General features: G+C 46.2%; 1 protein-coding gene and 1 long non-coding RNA gene across 3 annotated transcripts; one reads left to right on the top strand and one right to left on the bottom strand.

The window, feature by feature from the left end:
- Positions 1-1,369: 1,369 nt before the first annotated feature.
- On the top strand, positions 1,370-15,925 carry CNMD (chondromodulin). Of its 2 annotated transcripts, XM_037378482.1 has the most exons (7): positions 1,370-1,539; positions 1,809-1,943; positions 4,347-4,487; positions 7,153-7,266; positions 9,940-10,093; positions 11,404-11,606; positions 13,985-15,925. In XM_037378482.1, the coding sequence occupies exons 1-7, from the start codon at positions 1,468-1,470 to the stop codon at positions 14,198-14,200; spliced, it is 1,035 nt and encodes a 344-aa protein (XP_037234379.1). In that variant the 5' UTR covers positions 1,370-1,467; the 3' UTR covers positions 14,201-15,925. The 2 variants fall into 2 exon arrangements, with proteins under 2 accessions (XP_037234379.1, XP_037234378.1); XM_037378481.1 differs by having other exon boundaries at positions 1,397-1,943.
- On the bottom strand, positions 2,074-4,330 carry LOC119143841. The gene is made up of 3 exons (XR_005102846.1): positions 4,036-4,330; positions 3,794-3,921; positions 2,074-2,812 (listed from the first exon to the last, which is right to left on the bottom strand). It is a non-coding gene; the product is annotated as an uncharacterized LOC119143841 (long non-coding RNA).
- Positions 15,926-17,554: the final 1,629 nt, after the last annotated feature.

Raw genomic sequence — 17,554 nt, 5'->3', positions numbered from 1 at the left:
TGAGACGGGGTCATCAGTTGTCCTCTGCTGTCAACATCCCAGAAGGCTTAGGATGGGGGGGGGCACGAGAGTAGTGTGCAGCAACTGAGCAAGGAGGCACAGACCTGCCAGGCAAGCAAAATGGGAGAAGGGAGGGGAAGAGAAATATGAACGGGGAATGCATACTGTGAGAAAAACATTGCTATCGGCGAACTAGCTAGCATAGGCATTGCTCCGGCATGAGGTGGCCCCAGCTGGAGGGGTCTGCCCAGTTTAACAACCCCTCCTTCCTGTGCCATTGCCTGTCTGGGTAACTGGAGCTGGGCCATGGAGCAAGCAGGGCAGGGCAGGGAAAGGCAGGGAACGGCAGGGAAAGGCGAGGCGAAGCAAGGCAGGGAAGTGCAGGGCAGGGCCAGGCAGGGCAAAGCAGGACAGAGCAGGATAAGGCCGGGCAGGGCAAGGCACAACCCAGATGTCCCTTCTTCATGCTCTCTTTGCAGTTGATATTATTTTTCTCTGCTTTCAGCTTTATGAAGGATACTCTGCTCTGTGGTTGATAATGTCAGCCCTAAAGTGGTCCAGCACTATTTTCCAGCATCAAAAAATGCACAAACAGACACATACATGTGCATGTATGTACAGGCAGAACGGATATCTGTGCAGTGCACGAAGGAAACACAGACACAGACAGAAACACGGACAGGCACACATAGCCCGCTGTAACCCTTAAAAGCTTCCCACGTACAATATTAGAACAAGGAAATAGATGCAGGTGAACATTCCTTTCAATCCACATTTCCTATGATCCTACTGTACTTTAGATGCTCACAAAACCAAAGGACCATCGTGAGTGACAGGAGGCAGAAGAAGTCCCGAGGGTACGTCTGCTTTAGAGATCAAGTCGCAGGGTGTCCATGACCTTTCTAAATGAAAAGATTAAATTCCCCCCCACCCCGTCCCCGTGCTTTGCCCGCACCGAGCCGGCCAGGGCTCGCTGTCCCGTCGCCCAGGCGATGCCCAGCCCCCGCAGGGCTCAGCCACCGGCCCGGCCGTCTGGGCGCTCTGCAGAGCAGTCACCGACCGGCAGCTTCTCAGCTCCAGCGCCTGCAGATGGCTCTGGCAAATGCAAAAAAAGCCGTTAAAATGCTGTTCTATTTTACAAGATGCTTTTTACGATGGCTGTCTGCCGGGGCACCCCCTTGTCCGCAGTGGCACACGGAGCGCGAGTATCCCCAACGCCCCTGACCCCCTCCCCTTCTCCAAAGCTGGAGGCAAGCCCCGGGGGTGGGGGGATGGGGGTCGGGGCTGGGATAGGGGGTCACAGCTCTGACGGCTGCTGGGCAGCTGAAGGGGCTCATTGTGCCCGGGAGGGGGGCGGTGCTGCCCTCCCCGTGGGGGCCGGGGCGGGCCTGGGCGGTGCTGCCCCCCGTCGGGGCCGGGGCCGGGGCGGTGGCGGAGCCGGGGGCAGCTCTCCCTGCCGCGGCAGCCATGGCAGAGGGCTGCGAGAAGGTGCCCATCGCCCGAGCGGGGCCCGACGATGTGGAGCAGTGCCTGCCCCCCGTGAGTGCGGCCCGGCGGCACCGGCGGGACGGGTCGCGACGGAGCGGGAGCGAGCGGTGCGGTTCGGGCGGGATGCGGGGGGCATCGCGTCGGGACCGAACGGGTGGTAACCGGGCCGGATCAGCATGGGCCGGGGCGGGTCAGGACCGGGAGGCGGCGGAAGGTGCGTGGTGGTGGGGTCAGGACGGGACGCTGGGACTGGGGTCCCCGGGCGGGGGTCCCCGGCAGCCGGGGGTCCCCGCCCGCAGCCAGCACCGCGCTCTCCACAGGCCTACGGGGCGGCGGCGCCCCCCGGGCCGGGGCGGCTGCTGAAGGCGGGGGCGGCGGTGCTGATCGCCGGGGCGCTCCTGCTCCTGGCCGGGGCCATCGGCGCCTTCTACTTCTGGAAAGCCACCGAGCGGCAGGTGAGCGCGGCCGGCGGGGCTGGGGGCACGCCAGGGGGGGCGCAGGCTGGAAACTCATCTTGCGGGGTCGATAAAGACCTCTTTAAGCAGATCTTTAATTTTTTCCATGCTTTCAAAAAAAAACCCAAAAACCAACAACCCCAAACCCATAATCATCATCTTCACCGGCTGTTGGGATGGAGCCTCCGGCAAGCACATTTCTTAACAAACATGAAACGTATCTTTGAGAGCACAGACGCTACATTGATTTTTGCTCGCAAATCCTCAGCAAACTCAAAGCCCAACAAGTCCCTGGGGATTCACATCCTGGGCAAACTCCAGCTCTCAGGACAAAAAAAGGCATTGAAATGTGTAAATTCCTTCTTCACATCATCTGCATTCTTGGTCCGGATTCTACCTGGCCCCTCAAATATGTAATGCTATATTTAACGCATTAACAGGCACCATTATTTCACTCTGGTGGTTTGTGTGACTGTGTGTACACACAGGCATTTATGGCTAGCAGCTGTGGAGCAGTTTTTTCAGCCATGATAAGTTTTATTATTTACATTTACTGGGGTACATGGAAAATCCTGTATGCAAAGAGCAAAACCCAAGAAGCTGCCGATCAGTTTAAGAATCAAACTTTGGAGCATTAGAACATGTTAACATACAAACTTTCTTTCTGTTCACATAAGATTTTTGTTTAAACCGTATTCGAAACATGGTGGTGCACGTGTGAATGTAACTTGCTCCATAAGTGCAGTTAGTATCTTTGAATTTACCTTGGAAGAAATTTTGTACCACTTCCAGCCACACACCAGTCCTCATCAAGGAGAGCCTTGTGCGAATCCCAGCAGCCGGAGCAGAGGTCCTCCTGCGAGGTACACCTGGCACGTAGGGATAATTCAGATAATCAGAAAGGAAATAAAAGGTTTTACACCAAAAAGACAGGACAGGCTGCTGACTTCCACAACATGCTGTAAAAGTCATCTGCTTTTCTAGGCTTTTGAAAAGGGAGAGGGATGCAAACGGGTCCGTAGGCAGGGAGGGGGCACAGCGTATTCAACTCTGACAGGGCGGGTGCATTTGTGGAGTATGGGACAAACTTTTCCTTTTTTTTACTGCTCCCATCACCTAAATTCCACTTTGTAAGATGTGTCACATTCTTTGTTGTCATTAAGCTTTGAAGCTGATCTCCAGGTGAAGACACTGAAAAAGCTTAGAGTTATTTTTCTAAGCTGCCTTCAAACTCAGAAAGCTACACCTGACTTGCAAATGTTTGGGAAGCAACTGTAAAAATGATGTTATGGGTCATTTAAAAAAATAATAATAAGGCAATTTAAAAATTATTATTATTTTAAATCCTTCAATTATCCCATAACTGACAGGGGTAACAAAGTCTCAACTCTAGCTCAGCCTGTAGCAGGACAGATGGTGTACATTGGTCTGGTTTTATGGATCACGTTCAATAGGAGTCCTAGACAGCAGAGAATATGGAACTGAATCTGTATAACTGAGGAACCATAAATCTTTAGCATCTTACGTTTTCCTGAGCAAAGGTGAGAGAAGAATTTTGTCTCTAGCTGTCAGTGTAAATTTTTCATTAAAATGCTGTAAGGCTTTTTTAAGGCCAAAAGTAAACTGCTTGTGCAGCACTTTTAGCAAAGCTGCACAAGAAAATCGCAAAACCCCTCCACAGATTGCGGTCCTTCAGCAAATACAAACCATGCTGCAGCTCTCCTCATTGGAAATAGGATAAGAGCAAATACGCTGACAAAGAAAATAGAAGTCTATACAACTTCACATCCAATTTTAACAAAGTTCACATCCATTACAAGTTGGAAAGCATGTTCATATTCAAGACAAACCTGTTTTCCTGTGCCTCAGCAGAACATCCTAAGAGATAAATAGGGGTTGGCCTCCTTCAGAGTAGGATGTTCACTCCTCTGTCCTTTGGGAATCATGCCAGCATAAGAAGCAGTTCCAAAAATATGACCTAGAAGAAGGTTTTTAAGCCTGAGTGAGCCTGGATGTGGACTCACCCCCCATCGTTTTTGAAGTACTGTGAGTACTCCCTGGAAGAGGGACTTCAGGAGGTCTCTAGTCCTACCTGCTGCTCAGAGCAGGGACAGCTGTGGGGTCCGAGTTGGTTGCTCGGGGCCTTACCCAGTCGGGCTTTGAAAATTTCCAGGGATGGAGACTGCACAACCTCTCTGGGCAACCTGCTGCACTGCTGGCCTGCCTCAGTGGTGAAGTGTTGCAGTTGTGTGGTGTTAATTGTTGGAGGTTTATCAAAGGCCTACAGAAACAGAAGGTCAGAGCTGAATGGGGTTATGACAGTCAGACTGACCCACTGCCTGGCGTAGGAGGAAGGCAATAAGCAACTACTGACATGCGCTACTGCTCCTTTATCAATTCCAGGTGTACAACGTTCACTATACTATGAGCATTAATGGAAAGGTACAAGATGGATCAATGGAAATAGATGCTGGAAACAACTTGGAGACATTCAAAACAGGAAGCGGGAGTGAAGAGGCTGTTGAAGTTCATGATTTTCAGATTGTAAGTACCGCCACCTTTGTCCTTCATGTAACATGCTCCAGCATTGGATCCTAAAGATATCGTGCCCTGCCCTGAATTCTGCGCCCTAATCAGTCTCAGGTTCCAGCCCCAGGCTATCCACATGAACACCCCTGCTCTCCCCGGCTTGCTTTCACAGTGAGATAGGCAGTTTCCTCCAAAACAAAGTCTAAGTGCCTTCTGGGGATAGGCCATGCTAGGTCCCACTCCAGGAAGCAGTATGGATTAGGCTGCATCAAGTTTGGCTCCATGTAACATTGTGCATTGTCAAACCATTGAACAGAGCTACAACATGTGCCCTTGGGGTCTTGCTTGAAAAATGTTCTGGCAGGCTGTGACACAGCTCTTGCATGAGTTCATATGATTTGAACTGGAAAAACCACCTCCCCTTCCCCCACATGTCACCAATTTAGGAGCATAGGATCAACACAGTAAGCCAAGTAGACATCAAGGAGAGACCACTAAAAAGTGCTGGACCTGAGCAGCCCTTGCTCTGCCCTGAGATCAGGGATGGGACCTGCTCTGCATGGCTTGGCCTGGGTCCATGGCTCCTGGCCAGGGGAGAGGATGGAGGCATTTAGCATAGCTTATGCATCCGTGCGCTAAACATGGTGCTGGGCCACTTGGGCTGACAGCAAATACATTTGAGTCCCTCAGCATCTTGGCTGTGGCTGCTCAGCGCAGAGACTGGACTAACAGATGCCAAATCTCATCAGAGCTCAACAGCTCGGATAGGGTAATTCACTGAGCTGTACCACCTCTCAACTACTGAAGACACATCTATGTGATGTTACGGAAACCTATTTACAGGGCCCAGATCTCGCAATTAACATCCTCAAGTGCTAAACGCTCAACTTCAGAGTTAAGTCCTCTGTAAGTCAAATCAGCACCTAAAATAAAGATGATGTTGCTGGGAAGATTTAGACAGGGCTTCTGGAGCAGCCACCTTGCCCTCACTGAATCTAGACAGGTGAGGAAATTAATCTCCTTAGCTTCTCAGCAAGTACAAACAAGTCCACACCAGGGGACCCAGGACCCTGACTTTCCCAACAGCTGCAGTTCAGCCTTTATGAAACTCTCTCATTATCATCACCCTAGCAACATTATTAGCAGCTGGATAAGAGCACCCATAAGCAGCTCTTTTCATTTGCCTTTGCCATTCCACATCTGCACAAAAGCACCAGCCCACTGGAGAGATGCTGAATTCATATTGCTTCCATATGTGCTGCTGGTAAGCTACAGCCTGTCACAGCCAGGTCAGAAATCAGCTTGCACCACCAACCAGCTAAAGGGACCTCCCAGGGACAATGCCCACTTGTAACTACAGCAGGCTAGGGTCAGGTTCAGTGAGAGCAAAGGGATGCTGCCAGTTGAGTTTTGAGCCAAGAACACACATAAATGAGAAAGAAATTGAAGACACGTGCTTCCAGCGGCCAAGTATTTACGTTAGCAGCTTTGGATTGACTCGCACTGCTCAAACGATTGCACGGTCAGCGAAGACTTGGATTTAGCAGTATTAGGATACTCGTAGCATGCTAGATGCACCACAGAGTCTCATTCCCTTGTGCACCCATCCCTGCATAGCCATCCCCTCTCTCACTGCTCTAGAATTAGTCATTTTGTTTTGATGGGGGTACAGGACTTGTAAGCACAGAGGCTGAGACTCAGGTGCCTCAGTACCATTCATCTCAAGCTGCACTAGGTGCCCAAGTCATCCATGATGCCTGTAAGAGGACGGGGAGAGGGGTCATGATGACACCAATGTACATACCGCCCACCCCACCCCCATCCTGGCATCTAGAGGTGAGGCAGAAAACCAGCACACCTCAAATGGCACTAGATAATTATATTTAGGTGGTTAAACAGAGCTTGTGCAACCCTATGAAAAACAGAAGTTTTGCCATCTACAATGAGGTATCTAAATTCATAATGTGAAAGACAGCTTTTTTATGGGTACCTGAAAACCTACAGCAGAAACATATCAACTGCAGACAAGGCTCTCATGCCAAAACATTGATGCCCAAGGTGCTGGCGCAGTGCTGGCAGATACAATGCAGGACTTGCAGGAGACCTGCAGCCCTCTGGAGCTGCTAGGATGCTGTTTTTCTCTTGCTTAAAACTAGACATCCATGGTTTAGGCAACTGCATTTCACCCCGTAGGCCAGATGAAGGAAGACCCACACACAGATTTCTGCACCAAATTCCCCATCACGAGCTTCCCCTTGCTGTCACAGCCACTGATGGGACCAAGCTGCCCCCATATTTTTGTAAATCTGTGTCATAAGGGTACCGCACCACCAGTTAACACAGTTTTGAGGCTGCCTACGTTAGGTGCTAATTTACAGTTCAAATCATGTCAACTAATTCCTTAACAAAGCTACTCCAAGTAGCCTACAGCGAGGGCATGGAGGCACTTACATAAAACACCCCCATCTTTCAGAACTAGAGTGAAAACTTCTAGACCCATCTGACCAAAACTGTAAAGCTAAAAGGATGAGGGAAGAGCGCTTCATTGCATCTGGTTTTAAATAAGATTTAACCTTCAGACTGAAAAAGCAGTGGCAGTTTTAGCAGAGCTTGAGTGCTTTCTTGGGGGTGGTGTGGAGCTGGAGGGCTGCACACAACCCCCGGCCTTCTGCTTTTGCAGGGCATAACTGGAATCCGTTTTGCTGAAGGAGAAAAGTGTTACATCAAAGCTCAGCCAAAAGCTCACGTCCCTGAAGTTGATGCGATGACTAAAGTGAGCCTCTCATCTGAGCTGGTAAGGGGTAACTTTTTTTTTTTAATATATCTTTGTATAGAGAGGGTCATAAAGCAATATTTAAATACAAATAAAAATGACATTTGAGAGCTACTGTGGATAGTGGTAGCGTTGTTGAGGGTAGGGTGGGATAGCTGAGGCTTCATTGACTGATTGCGAGGGGTCTCTGAAAGATAAGAACAGCAAGATTGGTGTCAGATGTGCCACTATAGCCAGGGGCACTGTGAGAGGACACAGATTACTGAGTGGAGGAAGCCACAGACCAGTTTTTACCAGATCTGTAGGAGACCTCAGTGAAAGAAGTACCTGCCTAAGATCAGGCTGTGCCCAAAGCTGGAAGGGAGAGGCATTAAAGCAGCAGGTGCTTTAGTCAGTGCAAAGAGGGATTGTGGTAGATCCAAGGAGATTTCTATCAACACTCTTGAGCAGAAGCAGGGACTCCATCACTCCAGTCCTCTGAAATAGTCAATAAAGGGGAAATGTGGAAAGCGTTATTGCAAAAATTCAGCTAACTCAGAAGAAATGACAGTTAAATCAATGATTTGCCTTCTTTGACAGCATCGGACTTCATTTTAGGACACCGTGATAACCAAATTTCATGGAATCTGCATCACAACCACCACAAACGCTGCAGTTTTCACCGATACACTGCTAGAATTTCTCCTTACGTCACATTTGTAAAAAAGCCTATTGCTTTAGGTGTGCAAAGCCTGAGTTTCCTGGAGCTCAGACCCCCCAAACACATCACTCACACAGGATTAGCTCCAGTGATTCAAGTGCAGCTGAGCCTGGATGCTGGTGGGGGCTCTGCTACCAGCAGGAGATCACAGGAGATCCACAACCCTTTTCCCTGTTGCTCCACTCCAGAGGAAACAAGAGCAGATACAATTAGCTGGGAGAGAGGCACCGTTAAGGCTGCACCTACCTGCAGCGCTGCGGTGATTACATCCACTTCAAAACGAAGTGGAGAAAGGTGTCTCTAAACCTAGTCAGCAAGGCGGCAGTGATGTTAAAGCCCCCTGAAGTTGGTGGGATTTTCCCCATCATGGGGAAGAAATCTTGTGCAAATTCCAGGCAGAGATCTACACCTCTCCTGCCTTGCCTTATTTTAAAGGCAGTCTGGGCTTCTTGACTTTGTTAGCGCTATTGTCTAAAGTCAAGGTTTCAATTTTTCATCTTTTTGTAAGAACGAAGTCACATTCCTGAAGACATTATCCCGAAACAGTCAAGAAGATATTTCTAATCTTCTACCTGGCTACAGTGGACCTATTTCCTTGTCCTGTTTTCTGTGCGTCTTCTCCAAAGATGCATCACCTACACAACTGCTGCAATAAATCGCATGCACCGAGGCCAAAACAAGCAGGTGACTTAGTGCTACTGTTGGGATTCTTACCTTCCCTCATTGCTTGACCTTCCAGGTTAGGTATGACAGGAATAGCACAAAGCAGTATTTATTTCTCTAGATCAAGTCCTCTCCCAGACACATATGTATTTAGGAGAAAGTATGCATATGCTGTTTTCTTACAACACGTATCATAACCAACACTACCTATAAAAATGGTTGATTAAACCAAGATTTTCTAGGTACCCAAACTCTGCCTGCTCACAAGTCGGGATCATCTCAAACAGAAACAAAGGGTATTTTTATTTCTGAAAACTAGATTCAGATATTTCTGATGCTGATAAAAGCTTAAGTGGGAGAATATAAATAAAGAGCACTTCTCACTAGACAGATTGGATAGCGAACTGAAATGACTTGAGACCTACAAAAGAAATCAATAAACACACTAAAGGAACAACAACTCGACAGAATAAATTGATCTAGTCTGTTATATAACAAGTTTTGATAACTTTTATGGAAGCAATTTAGAATTTTAGCTTTGAATCATACTGGGTTTCATGATTCAAAAGTTGCTTTTCTTTTAATATTTCACTGTTGCTATAAAATACTTACACATTTTTATGTAAAATAATACTTTGAACTAACAACTTTAAAGAATCAATCACTGGCATTTTCCTACATTACTTTGAAGATATGAACCAAAAACCTGCAGGGTACACTTCAAAAAGGCAGGCTCCTTTAACTTGCACTTCAAGCTTTTGGTCAATTGAATTGCTTTCACCAAACAAGACCTTTAATCAGACCAATCACATTGACTTAAAACTGGAAGCTGGAGCAGTTCTCAGGCTATAATCCTAAAGCTTCTGAACAAGATTCTCCCCCCACCCCTACTGTAAATACAGTAATATCTTGGGAGTACATCAAATGAGTAAAGGGCATGATAAAATATTAGGGTCTTGGTTTTACTGGCGTATTTCATTGCTGCTTTGCTGAAGGTGGTGAATCTTCACAGTTTCTACCACCTGAAAATCTGGTGTTTTGGGCTGAAAGATCTCTGAACCTAGTCCTTACACATGGGGCAAAAGCCTTCCAAGAGAGACAGGTGAAATCTTAGCCCCAGCAAAGCTGACAGTAGTTTTGCCATTCATTTCAGTGGCGACAACCTTTACTCAGGCTTTGGCTCAGTACAATCGTTTCACATTCATGAAATACAAGGATGCTCAGCATTAGCTGCAGCAGATGATTATACAGTTTGATGCTCAAGAATTAACAGCAAGCAGACACATGACTGTTCACTGATCAGCAAAGGATTTATGCTCTTCTATTTGCAGGAAGATGAAATCATGCCTGTGAGATTTGACGAAAACTCCCTTATCTGGGTGGCTGCAGACGAGCCTATCAAGCATAACAGTTTCCTAAGCCCCAAAATTTTAGAGCTTTGCAGGGATCTTCCAATTTTCTGGCTGCGACCAACATATCCCAAAGGTAACACTTCTTTTATTTGAGAAGTATGTTATCCCTCCCTTCATCTAAGTGCCTTCCCCAAATCAAGTTTGCCACCAAGACCGGCACATCTGGGAAACCAAGATCCTTTCCTCCATCTTCCCAAGCCCTCTTGGGTTGGTGCCAAGATTGCAGGTTTGGAGTTTATTCACACTTGCTGGACATTTTCCATGCTTGTATTTCGTATAAAATCCTATTTGTATTACACATAAATTTGTATTTATATGGCCCACATTGGTGACTTACTACAAGGTGAAACATTCCCAGGGAGGTCAGCCTCCTACAGAAGGACAAGACAACAGCTTAAACTAGCCCCCAATATGTTTAGGCAGCTGACCCCAGGTAGCAGGACAACTGTATCTAGCCAAGAGCTGGGGGACGTCAAAAGCTTCTGATCTATCTGGGACCACAGCCTGTCCTGTTTCCTACCCCGCTTCTCCAGAGGATTTCAGTGCAGTGGAAGGACGAGATGCTTTAGCTGGGCAACTGGTCTATGAAGTTTATGAGGGTCCTGGGGCCAGTCCCAGGACTGAAGAATTCCCATTACCCAGAACCAAGCTTAGTAAAGGTGTTCAGGAGTCACCAGGGAGATGACAGCTTCTCCAGGTGACTTCCAGGCCTGGGAGGAGAGAAGATGACTTGAAAAGATTCACTCCTCCTTGTTCCAGTTAATATTAGAACACGCAAAGAAGGGAAAAGGAAGAACCCCGCCCCCCCCCCCCATTTTAGAGCATCTGTTGATCCAAACTGCCAATATTTTCTGCTTTTCTCGTGACCTTGCACATCCCACTGGGCAACAAAAAAGCAGTATGAAAGCTGTCCAGAAGCTGTTTCCACCAGGCTCACCAGCTGCCCTTGGCACCGGGGCACCAATCTGTCACAAAAGCACTTTAAAAAAAAATGAGATGCACATGACTGGTCTTGCTAGCGCTGGAAACTGCTGCTGAGTTAACATCAGTGACCACAGGGTGGGTCAAAAACCCCCAACAAATCTCCTCACATGCGTTTTGTCTCAAGGGGAAGAAGCCGGGGGGGGGGGGGGCGGGGAAGGCAGTCTCACACCCCTTTGGAGTGACATTGGCTGCAGATACAACACAGGATGGCCAGCAGCTCCCATGGGGATGCTCATCAAGTTTGCCACCACACAGTTCCATCCTTCCCTCTGCCCCTCAGTGCCGCCCCCCACCCCCTTTTTTTCATATCTGAAGAAATGACTGAAGCCATGGATAATGTGTGGATAAACACAAGTATGAGCTGAAGGTCATGTTATTATCTCATTATTATTTCTTCAGATAACCAGAGGAGAGAAATGAAGAGAAACAAACGCCAATCAGAATCTAACTTTGGTATGGAAGACTTGGAAGCTGCTACTGAGGAAGTAAACGCCAGGTCACCCACCACGCAGCTGACTCAAGAGCTTGACCACCAGTCTAATGAAACCAGGCCAATGGGACAAGAAACCGATCAAACACTTAATCCAGACAACCCATATAATGTAAGTATTTGCATTGTAATCTTCTTTCAGAGACCAGAACTGTTGCAGACAGGTACCACTGGTGACACGAGGTATGTCCGCGCAGTCTTTGCCTGTTCAGCTTCCCTCTGAAATTACAGACTCGTAAAATACCGAAGAAGCTCAAAACAGTCTTCCCTCAGCCCTCCCTCCCTCATCCCAGCTTTCATTTCATTAGACTTCAGTCTGATGCTCGGGGTGGCAAGATGAAGGCAAGTCGATGCCAAGTTGCTTTTCAGGGTTTCCAGGTTCATACGGAAGCAGCACCAGAGAGAGATCTGACAAGGACAGCACCTTCTGAAAACAAACCAAAGCTGGTCTTGATCAGACAGTTAAACCCTATCATTTGCTGACAATGTGAGGAGAGAGCCCAGTAGCCAGAAACATTGCCCTCGAACAGAAATTAGCATCAGAAATGACCGCTAGAGAGGAAAACAGTAGCCCTGTCTGGTTGCAAAAAGCTTCTGGTTAGGCCAAATAAATCTGTTTTCTCAGCCTCCTCTCTATCAGGCTAAACGGCCCTGATCTAGCGCAAGCAACTCACAGAGGAGAACCCGTTTAGAGACAGCAACAGCGGGTGGAAGACGACTAGTGAGAACAGGTTTTGCAGTCTTTGACACAAAGCAGCCCACAGAAGGAGCACAGGAGCCGCCCCGCTGTGTCCCAGCACCTTTGCTGTGCTGCAGGAACACGGACTGTGCAGCAGGCACCTTCCAGTCTACTGCACCAGCGCCAGACAATTTACACCCACCATTTGGTGCAGCAGGAGCAAGTCATTTTAATACGACACTGTCACAAGATAAATGCCTCCTGCTTTGGAAATAAGTCCCAGCTTTGACTTGACATTTATGCAACAGCAGGAGATCATTATACTGTGACAGCATTCTGCCGAGTTGACATTCCTTAATTAAACTTAAATTAATCACTCCAAATAAAGTGGATCTAAATCTACTGTCTCACGAGGTCAGTAAAACAGCGGTAGCGCTGGAATCTAACTTCTCCTCGCAGCTACTAACGTGACCACGTCCATGGGGTCTGAGCTGCCCTGTCTTTGGAGGGCAGAACAACGGCCACGGGTCTCTTCTTCCAGCCAGAGCCCCCCTGGGCCAAATGGGGAACATCCAGTCGGGCACTCCGCAGACTTCCCCCAGCCCGCAGGGTGGGATTCACCTTCACCAACAGCTATCGTGTAGATGCCCTGTATCCCAGCTTTCTTTAGACAGATTCATTCGATTCAAAAGGACCATTAATTATACTGTAGGTCTTTCCTGCAGGACGAATTAAATCCTTCCTAGAGGTTATTTCTCTTCACCCACTATGAGTGGGGTGTGAATGACAAGCTCAGGTGTAAAGTTCATACTGCAAGTATCCGAATTCAAGGATGATAAATCCTGCCCAAGGAAGTGCCACCCTCCCTGCTCTCAGGACTGGGAACGGGTTGCTGGGGGCCCAAATGACACCAAGCTGTCACTAGCATCCTGAACAAGCCCAGACAAGAGATGGCACCTTTCCATGCCTCACCTTTTCAGTGTGCTGCTAGCTTTCTGAATGAAAAATGCTCAGGTAAAAAGCTAAGCATTATTCTGGCATTTGCTCTTTGTTGCTGCTTTTCTTGAAATATAACCAATGGAGAGAAGAACAAATGAGTTTCAAAAAGCAGAATATCCACGTTACTTTTTTCCCCCCAGAAAGGAGTAAAGGAATTTTGAAGCCTGAAGGCAGTGTAAGAACCTGCTTTTACATATTTTATGCATGCCTTGCTCCATGTAACTCCATACTGTCAGATACAGAACACACAGAATTCTCACTGTCCACAACGCACCTAAGTGTGGCAGAGGCAGGGGAAAAAAAAGCAGACTGAAAGACAAGGGAGGAACAGTCAGAAACTTACAGGGTAATACAGCTTACTGCATAGTTTCCTGGGAATGCTGTGAAAAGCACTAAAATACAAAATTTAAAACATTAAAAACACAGTGTACACTTCAGACATTGTCATCTACACAGAAGACCCAGATAACTGTCTTGACATCTTTTTCATCGCTAATATTTAAAACTTGGGAGGTTACTGCTGCTAGAGCTTTTGCAAGGACTGTAGAAGAAAAATAATGAAGTTAGAGCTCCCTGTTCTTTCTGTTTCACACGGTAGAAGTGTAGGATTTGTGCAATTACCCAGAGCAAGATAAAAGGAAAAAAAAAAACCAAGCAGCAAGATGCACGGGTCAGTTAGTGGTAGTTCTGTTCACTTCAACAGGACCAAGATTTCAGTTTTCACCCTTTGTAGGGTTAACAGGAGCATCAGTACATTCTACGTTCCCTGAGAACTAGAGCACTGGGATGACACTTAATATTTTACATTTCAGCAACTGGAAGGTGAGGGGATGGCTTTTGACCCCATGCTGGATCACCTAGGCGTGTGCTGCATTGAATGCCGACGAAGCTACACACAGTGCCAGAGAATTTGCGAGCCTCTCATGGGCTACTACCCATGGCCTTACAACTACCAAGGCTGTCGTACTGCCTGCCGAATCATCATGCCCTGCAGCTGGTGGGTGGCTCGTATCATGGGTGTTGTGTGAGAAAAAGTCATTGGAGCCTTGACAAAACAAGCAGGAATGCAATGACAGCTCACCGGTGAAAGACTACAACCAAAGCAGCAGCACCAATCCTGCCTTTTAAAAAGTCAAAGTTAGCGTTACTGCACCAAAAGCAAGGTCAGATATTCTAACTGTAAATAAAAATCTTAAGTTAATATTCCATTAGCTTTACAAATGACAAGGGTATTACACAGCACTTACTGAATTCAAAAACTGAGACATCCCCAAAAAAGACACCATTAAACTTTGCTCACAAACTGGTTTAGCAGTCCAGAGGCTCGCTCATAAATCCAAATTCAGCCCTTCAGAACAAAACCCTCTCCTTCCAAACTACATGTGAAAATTTACATCCAATTAGGCAACTAGCTCAACTTGTACACTTGGGAGTACCTTTCATCCATGTAGCTTACTTAAATAAATCACAAGTTAAGTTGCTCCCCGCTGCTATTCATACCAGGTTGCCAGGTCATTATGAATGGTTATAAACCAATTACAGCATACCTTTCCCACAAAGCTGCTCCAGGGGACACGGGAAAGCACACATTGTGCTAAATCAGAAACAAACGGCAGGAAAGGGGGCTGCAGAAGGGAATCTGTGCCGCCACAGAATCAAAACCCTTCGCACATCCCAACATCAAAGAAGCCCCAGCATCAAAAATCTTGTATCCATGATACCACTGCAGTGTCTAACAATTATCTGCTATCCAGCTACTACAGCAAAAGTATTTACATACAGTTGCAGACCAAAGAGTCTCAAGACCCTTCTGAATCTACAACAGCCACTGTATTTATAAATCCTTGAACTAGACATTTTTGACACAAGATTACAACCCCTCTTTATTCCACGTGGATAGCAGCCATTCACGCTAGCTCCTTTAGCTTCACTGAAGCTAACCTCCGCTCCCCAAAAGAGAAACTGCTTACCAGTAAGGAGGAAAAAAGAAAGAAAGGGTGAAAAAGAAAAACCCAGAAGGGGTGGGGGTGTGTGTAGTTGTTCTAACCTCAACCCTTTGTGCTTAAGCAAACTCTGCAATTATTGGGATTGATCCTATTACATACTAAATTTCTAAGGGAGGTACTAAGCTGACACACAAAGATGGAATGACTTAGGGCTTCTAGCCCTGGAAAACAAAGATGCAGGTATTGCACTGCCTTCATCCATGCTATACAGCTTGAACCCTACCGCCGAGTTTACAGAGCCATCTACATGGGCTTTATGAACAGAATGGTCCAATTTTTCTTAGAGTTCACTTTCTGGAGCATTCATTTTTGTGACTAAATAGCTCTTGAGATGTTGCAAGCCTAGTAATGTTATTAGCACTGCATGACACACAGAAAAGAGGAATTAATTTGACATAATCATGGCTTAAAGAAAATAAAGACAGCCTCATGTGGAATGCTGAACTGCATATCTAAAATGCAAAGTGTTAAATGAGAATAAGATGAGAATAGAATTCAGTATTTTGTTCTATTGTAGCTTTTTTTAATGTAAGCTTCACTTTCTCTTAATCTGAAGAGCAGACTCACTTTGAAATATTTAAATTAAAAACTATTTAAAGTGGGATTTCAAGGCGGCCTGTTAAATTTGTTTCTGCTTTTTACAATGAAAATGACCTTGATCATTATGTTGTTTTAGAAGTATGTCATTCATATGCTTAGAAAAGTATGTTTTCCTTTTTTTTTTTACTGCAGATTAAACAAATATATTAAAAAACAGCAATTGCTTTCTGTACTTTTTTCAATGTATAAAGTCTAACAGTACCATTACTTACCTGCTCAAGAACTGTCAGAAAAGGAAAACAAGGGGATCAGCAAGTGAAACACGGAAGGCAAAGTGAAGGGAATTTGACTGTATATGAACTCGACTGTTGCTGTCTTTTGTACCTAAGGCCACCTTGAGGCAACCCATGACCTGCTTCTCCCTGCCCCCTCCAGTAAAAAAAAAAAAAACCACAACCAACCCAGTCTCCTGCTGAAGACAGAAAAAACACCCCTATCTTGTAGGTAATTTCCATGTCTACATGTTCTTAACAAGATTAACTCTCCCTAAACAAAAGCTTGTATCAGCTCCTTTCTATAGGCAGTCACAAAGGACTTAAGCAGCAAAAAAAGCATCCTACTTACGGACCTTCACATACAGCACGTACATCTTGAGAACTCTCCTGTACGCACCATGCCAAGAAAGCCCAAGTGATCATAAGAGAAACAGGTACGCTACTTAAGCGGTCTGTGACTAGTAAAATTGCCAGAACTACAATACCGCCCAAGTACAACACAGAGGGCACAAGTTATCCATTTCCAAAAGACACGCACAAAATGCTGTCCTCAACTCAAGCTTCAAGTAAGAAAGATTGTATTTACCTATATATCAGATTAAAAAAAAAAAAAAGTGCTCTTGCTGTGGCAAGGTTGAAAAGTCTTAAAGCGCAACATCTAATTTTAAAGTGAATGTTCTGAAGCAACATAGGAATGACAATAAAACCAATGAGCCAACAGTATGAAAAGACGTAGCAATATTCCCCGCAGTGGAGGCTCAGACAACAGTTTTAACTACACGCAGTGATCCTGTTCAGTACGGTACAGCATTTATTGCCAGTGTCGAAGACCATTTTTCCACTGCCACCACAAACATAGTACCTTGCACACTGAAGAGGTTACAACATGTCTGCGTTTGAGGGGGCGGGGAGGAAGGGCTGCTCCCTGAACCAGACCCTGCACTAGCAGAAACTAGTTCAAACCTCTCCTTTGGCCAAAGTTTAGGGGAGGAGGAAAGAAAGAGAGATGAGTTTGTTATCAGTGGTGTTTCCCACCACAGGTGGCTGGATGTTGGTCAGAGGACCATAATTCTACTACCCTTAAAACTTAAATACCCATGTGATTGTGTAGTAGCAGAATTAGGATGGCAGAGCAGATCAGAGTAGAAAATGAGGATAAACTCAGGCTGGTGGAAAAGAGAAAGAAAACCAGCAACAAAGCCATAGGGTTAAAAAGACTGAAAGCCAGTGACGGCAAGGCACGAGGAATTTCTTCTGTATCTACAGCCCCCTTTCTCCCTACTTACAAAGAATGAACCCGAGTGTCTCCCTTTGTCCTTTTTGATATGGGAACCATCCTCCACTTGTATCTACACTGAGAAAATAAGAAGCTGGGAAGATCTGTCTTCTGCCTCCCATGTAACACTTCATCCCTACTGCAGCACGAATAAATTCAAGAAAGTTTCAGTGAAGAACAGATTAACCACTTATTCTGAGCAGTGGGGGGGAAAAAAAAAAAAAAAGATAGAGAAGCATAAAACTACAGTTGGCAAAGAACGTATTGTTGATTGGCACATCAGTC

The sequence above is a fragment of the Falco rusticolus genome, chromosome 2 (genome assembly GCF_015220075.1).
Source record: "Falco rusticolus isolate bFalRus1 chromosome 2, bFalRus1.pri, whole genome shotgun sequence".
Lineage (NCBI taxonomy): Eukaryota > Metazoa > Chordata > Aves > Falconiformes > Falconidae > Falco > Falco rusticolus.
This window is presented reverse-complemented; position numbering and strand designations above follow the sequence as displayed.

Bases quoted from the DNA above. Each gene is read 5' to 3' on its own strand.
- CNMD (XM_037378481.1), top strand. From the start codon at position 1,665: ATGGGCCGGGGCGGGTCAGGACCGGGAGGCGGCGGAAGGTGCGTGGTG. The intron at 10,094-11,403 runs GTAACACTTCTT...TTATTTCTTCAG, and splicing joins GCGACCAACATATCCCAAAG to ATAACCAGAGGAGAGAAATG. The intron at 11,607-13,984 runs GTAAGTATTTGC...TTTACATTTCAG, and splicing joins ATCCAGACAACCCATATAAT to CAACTGGAAGGTGAGGGGAT.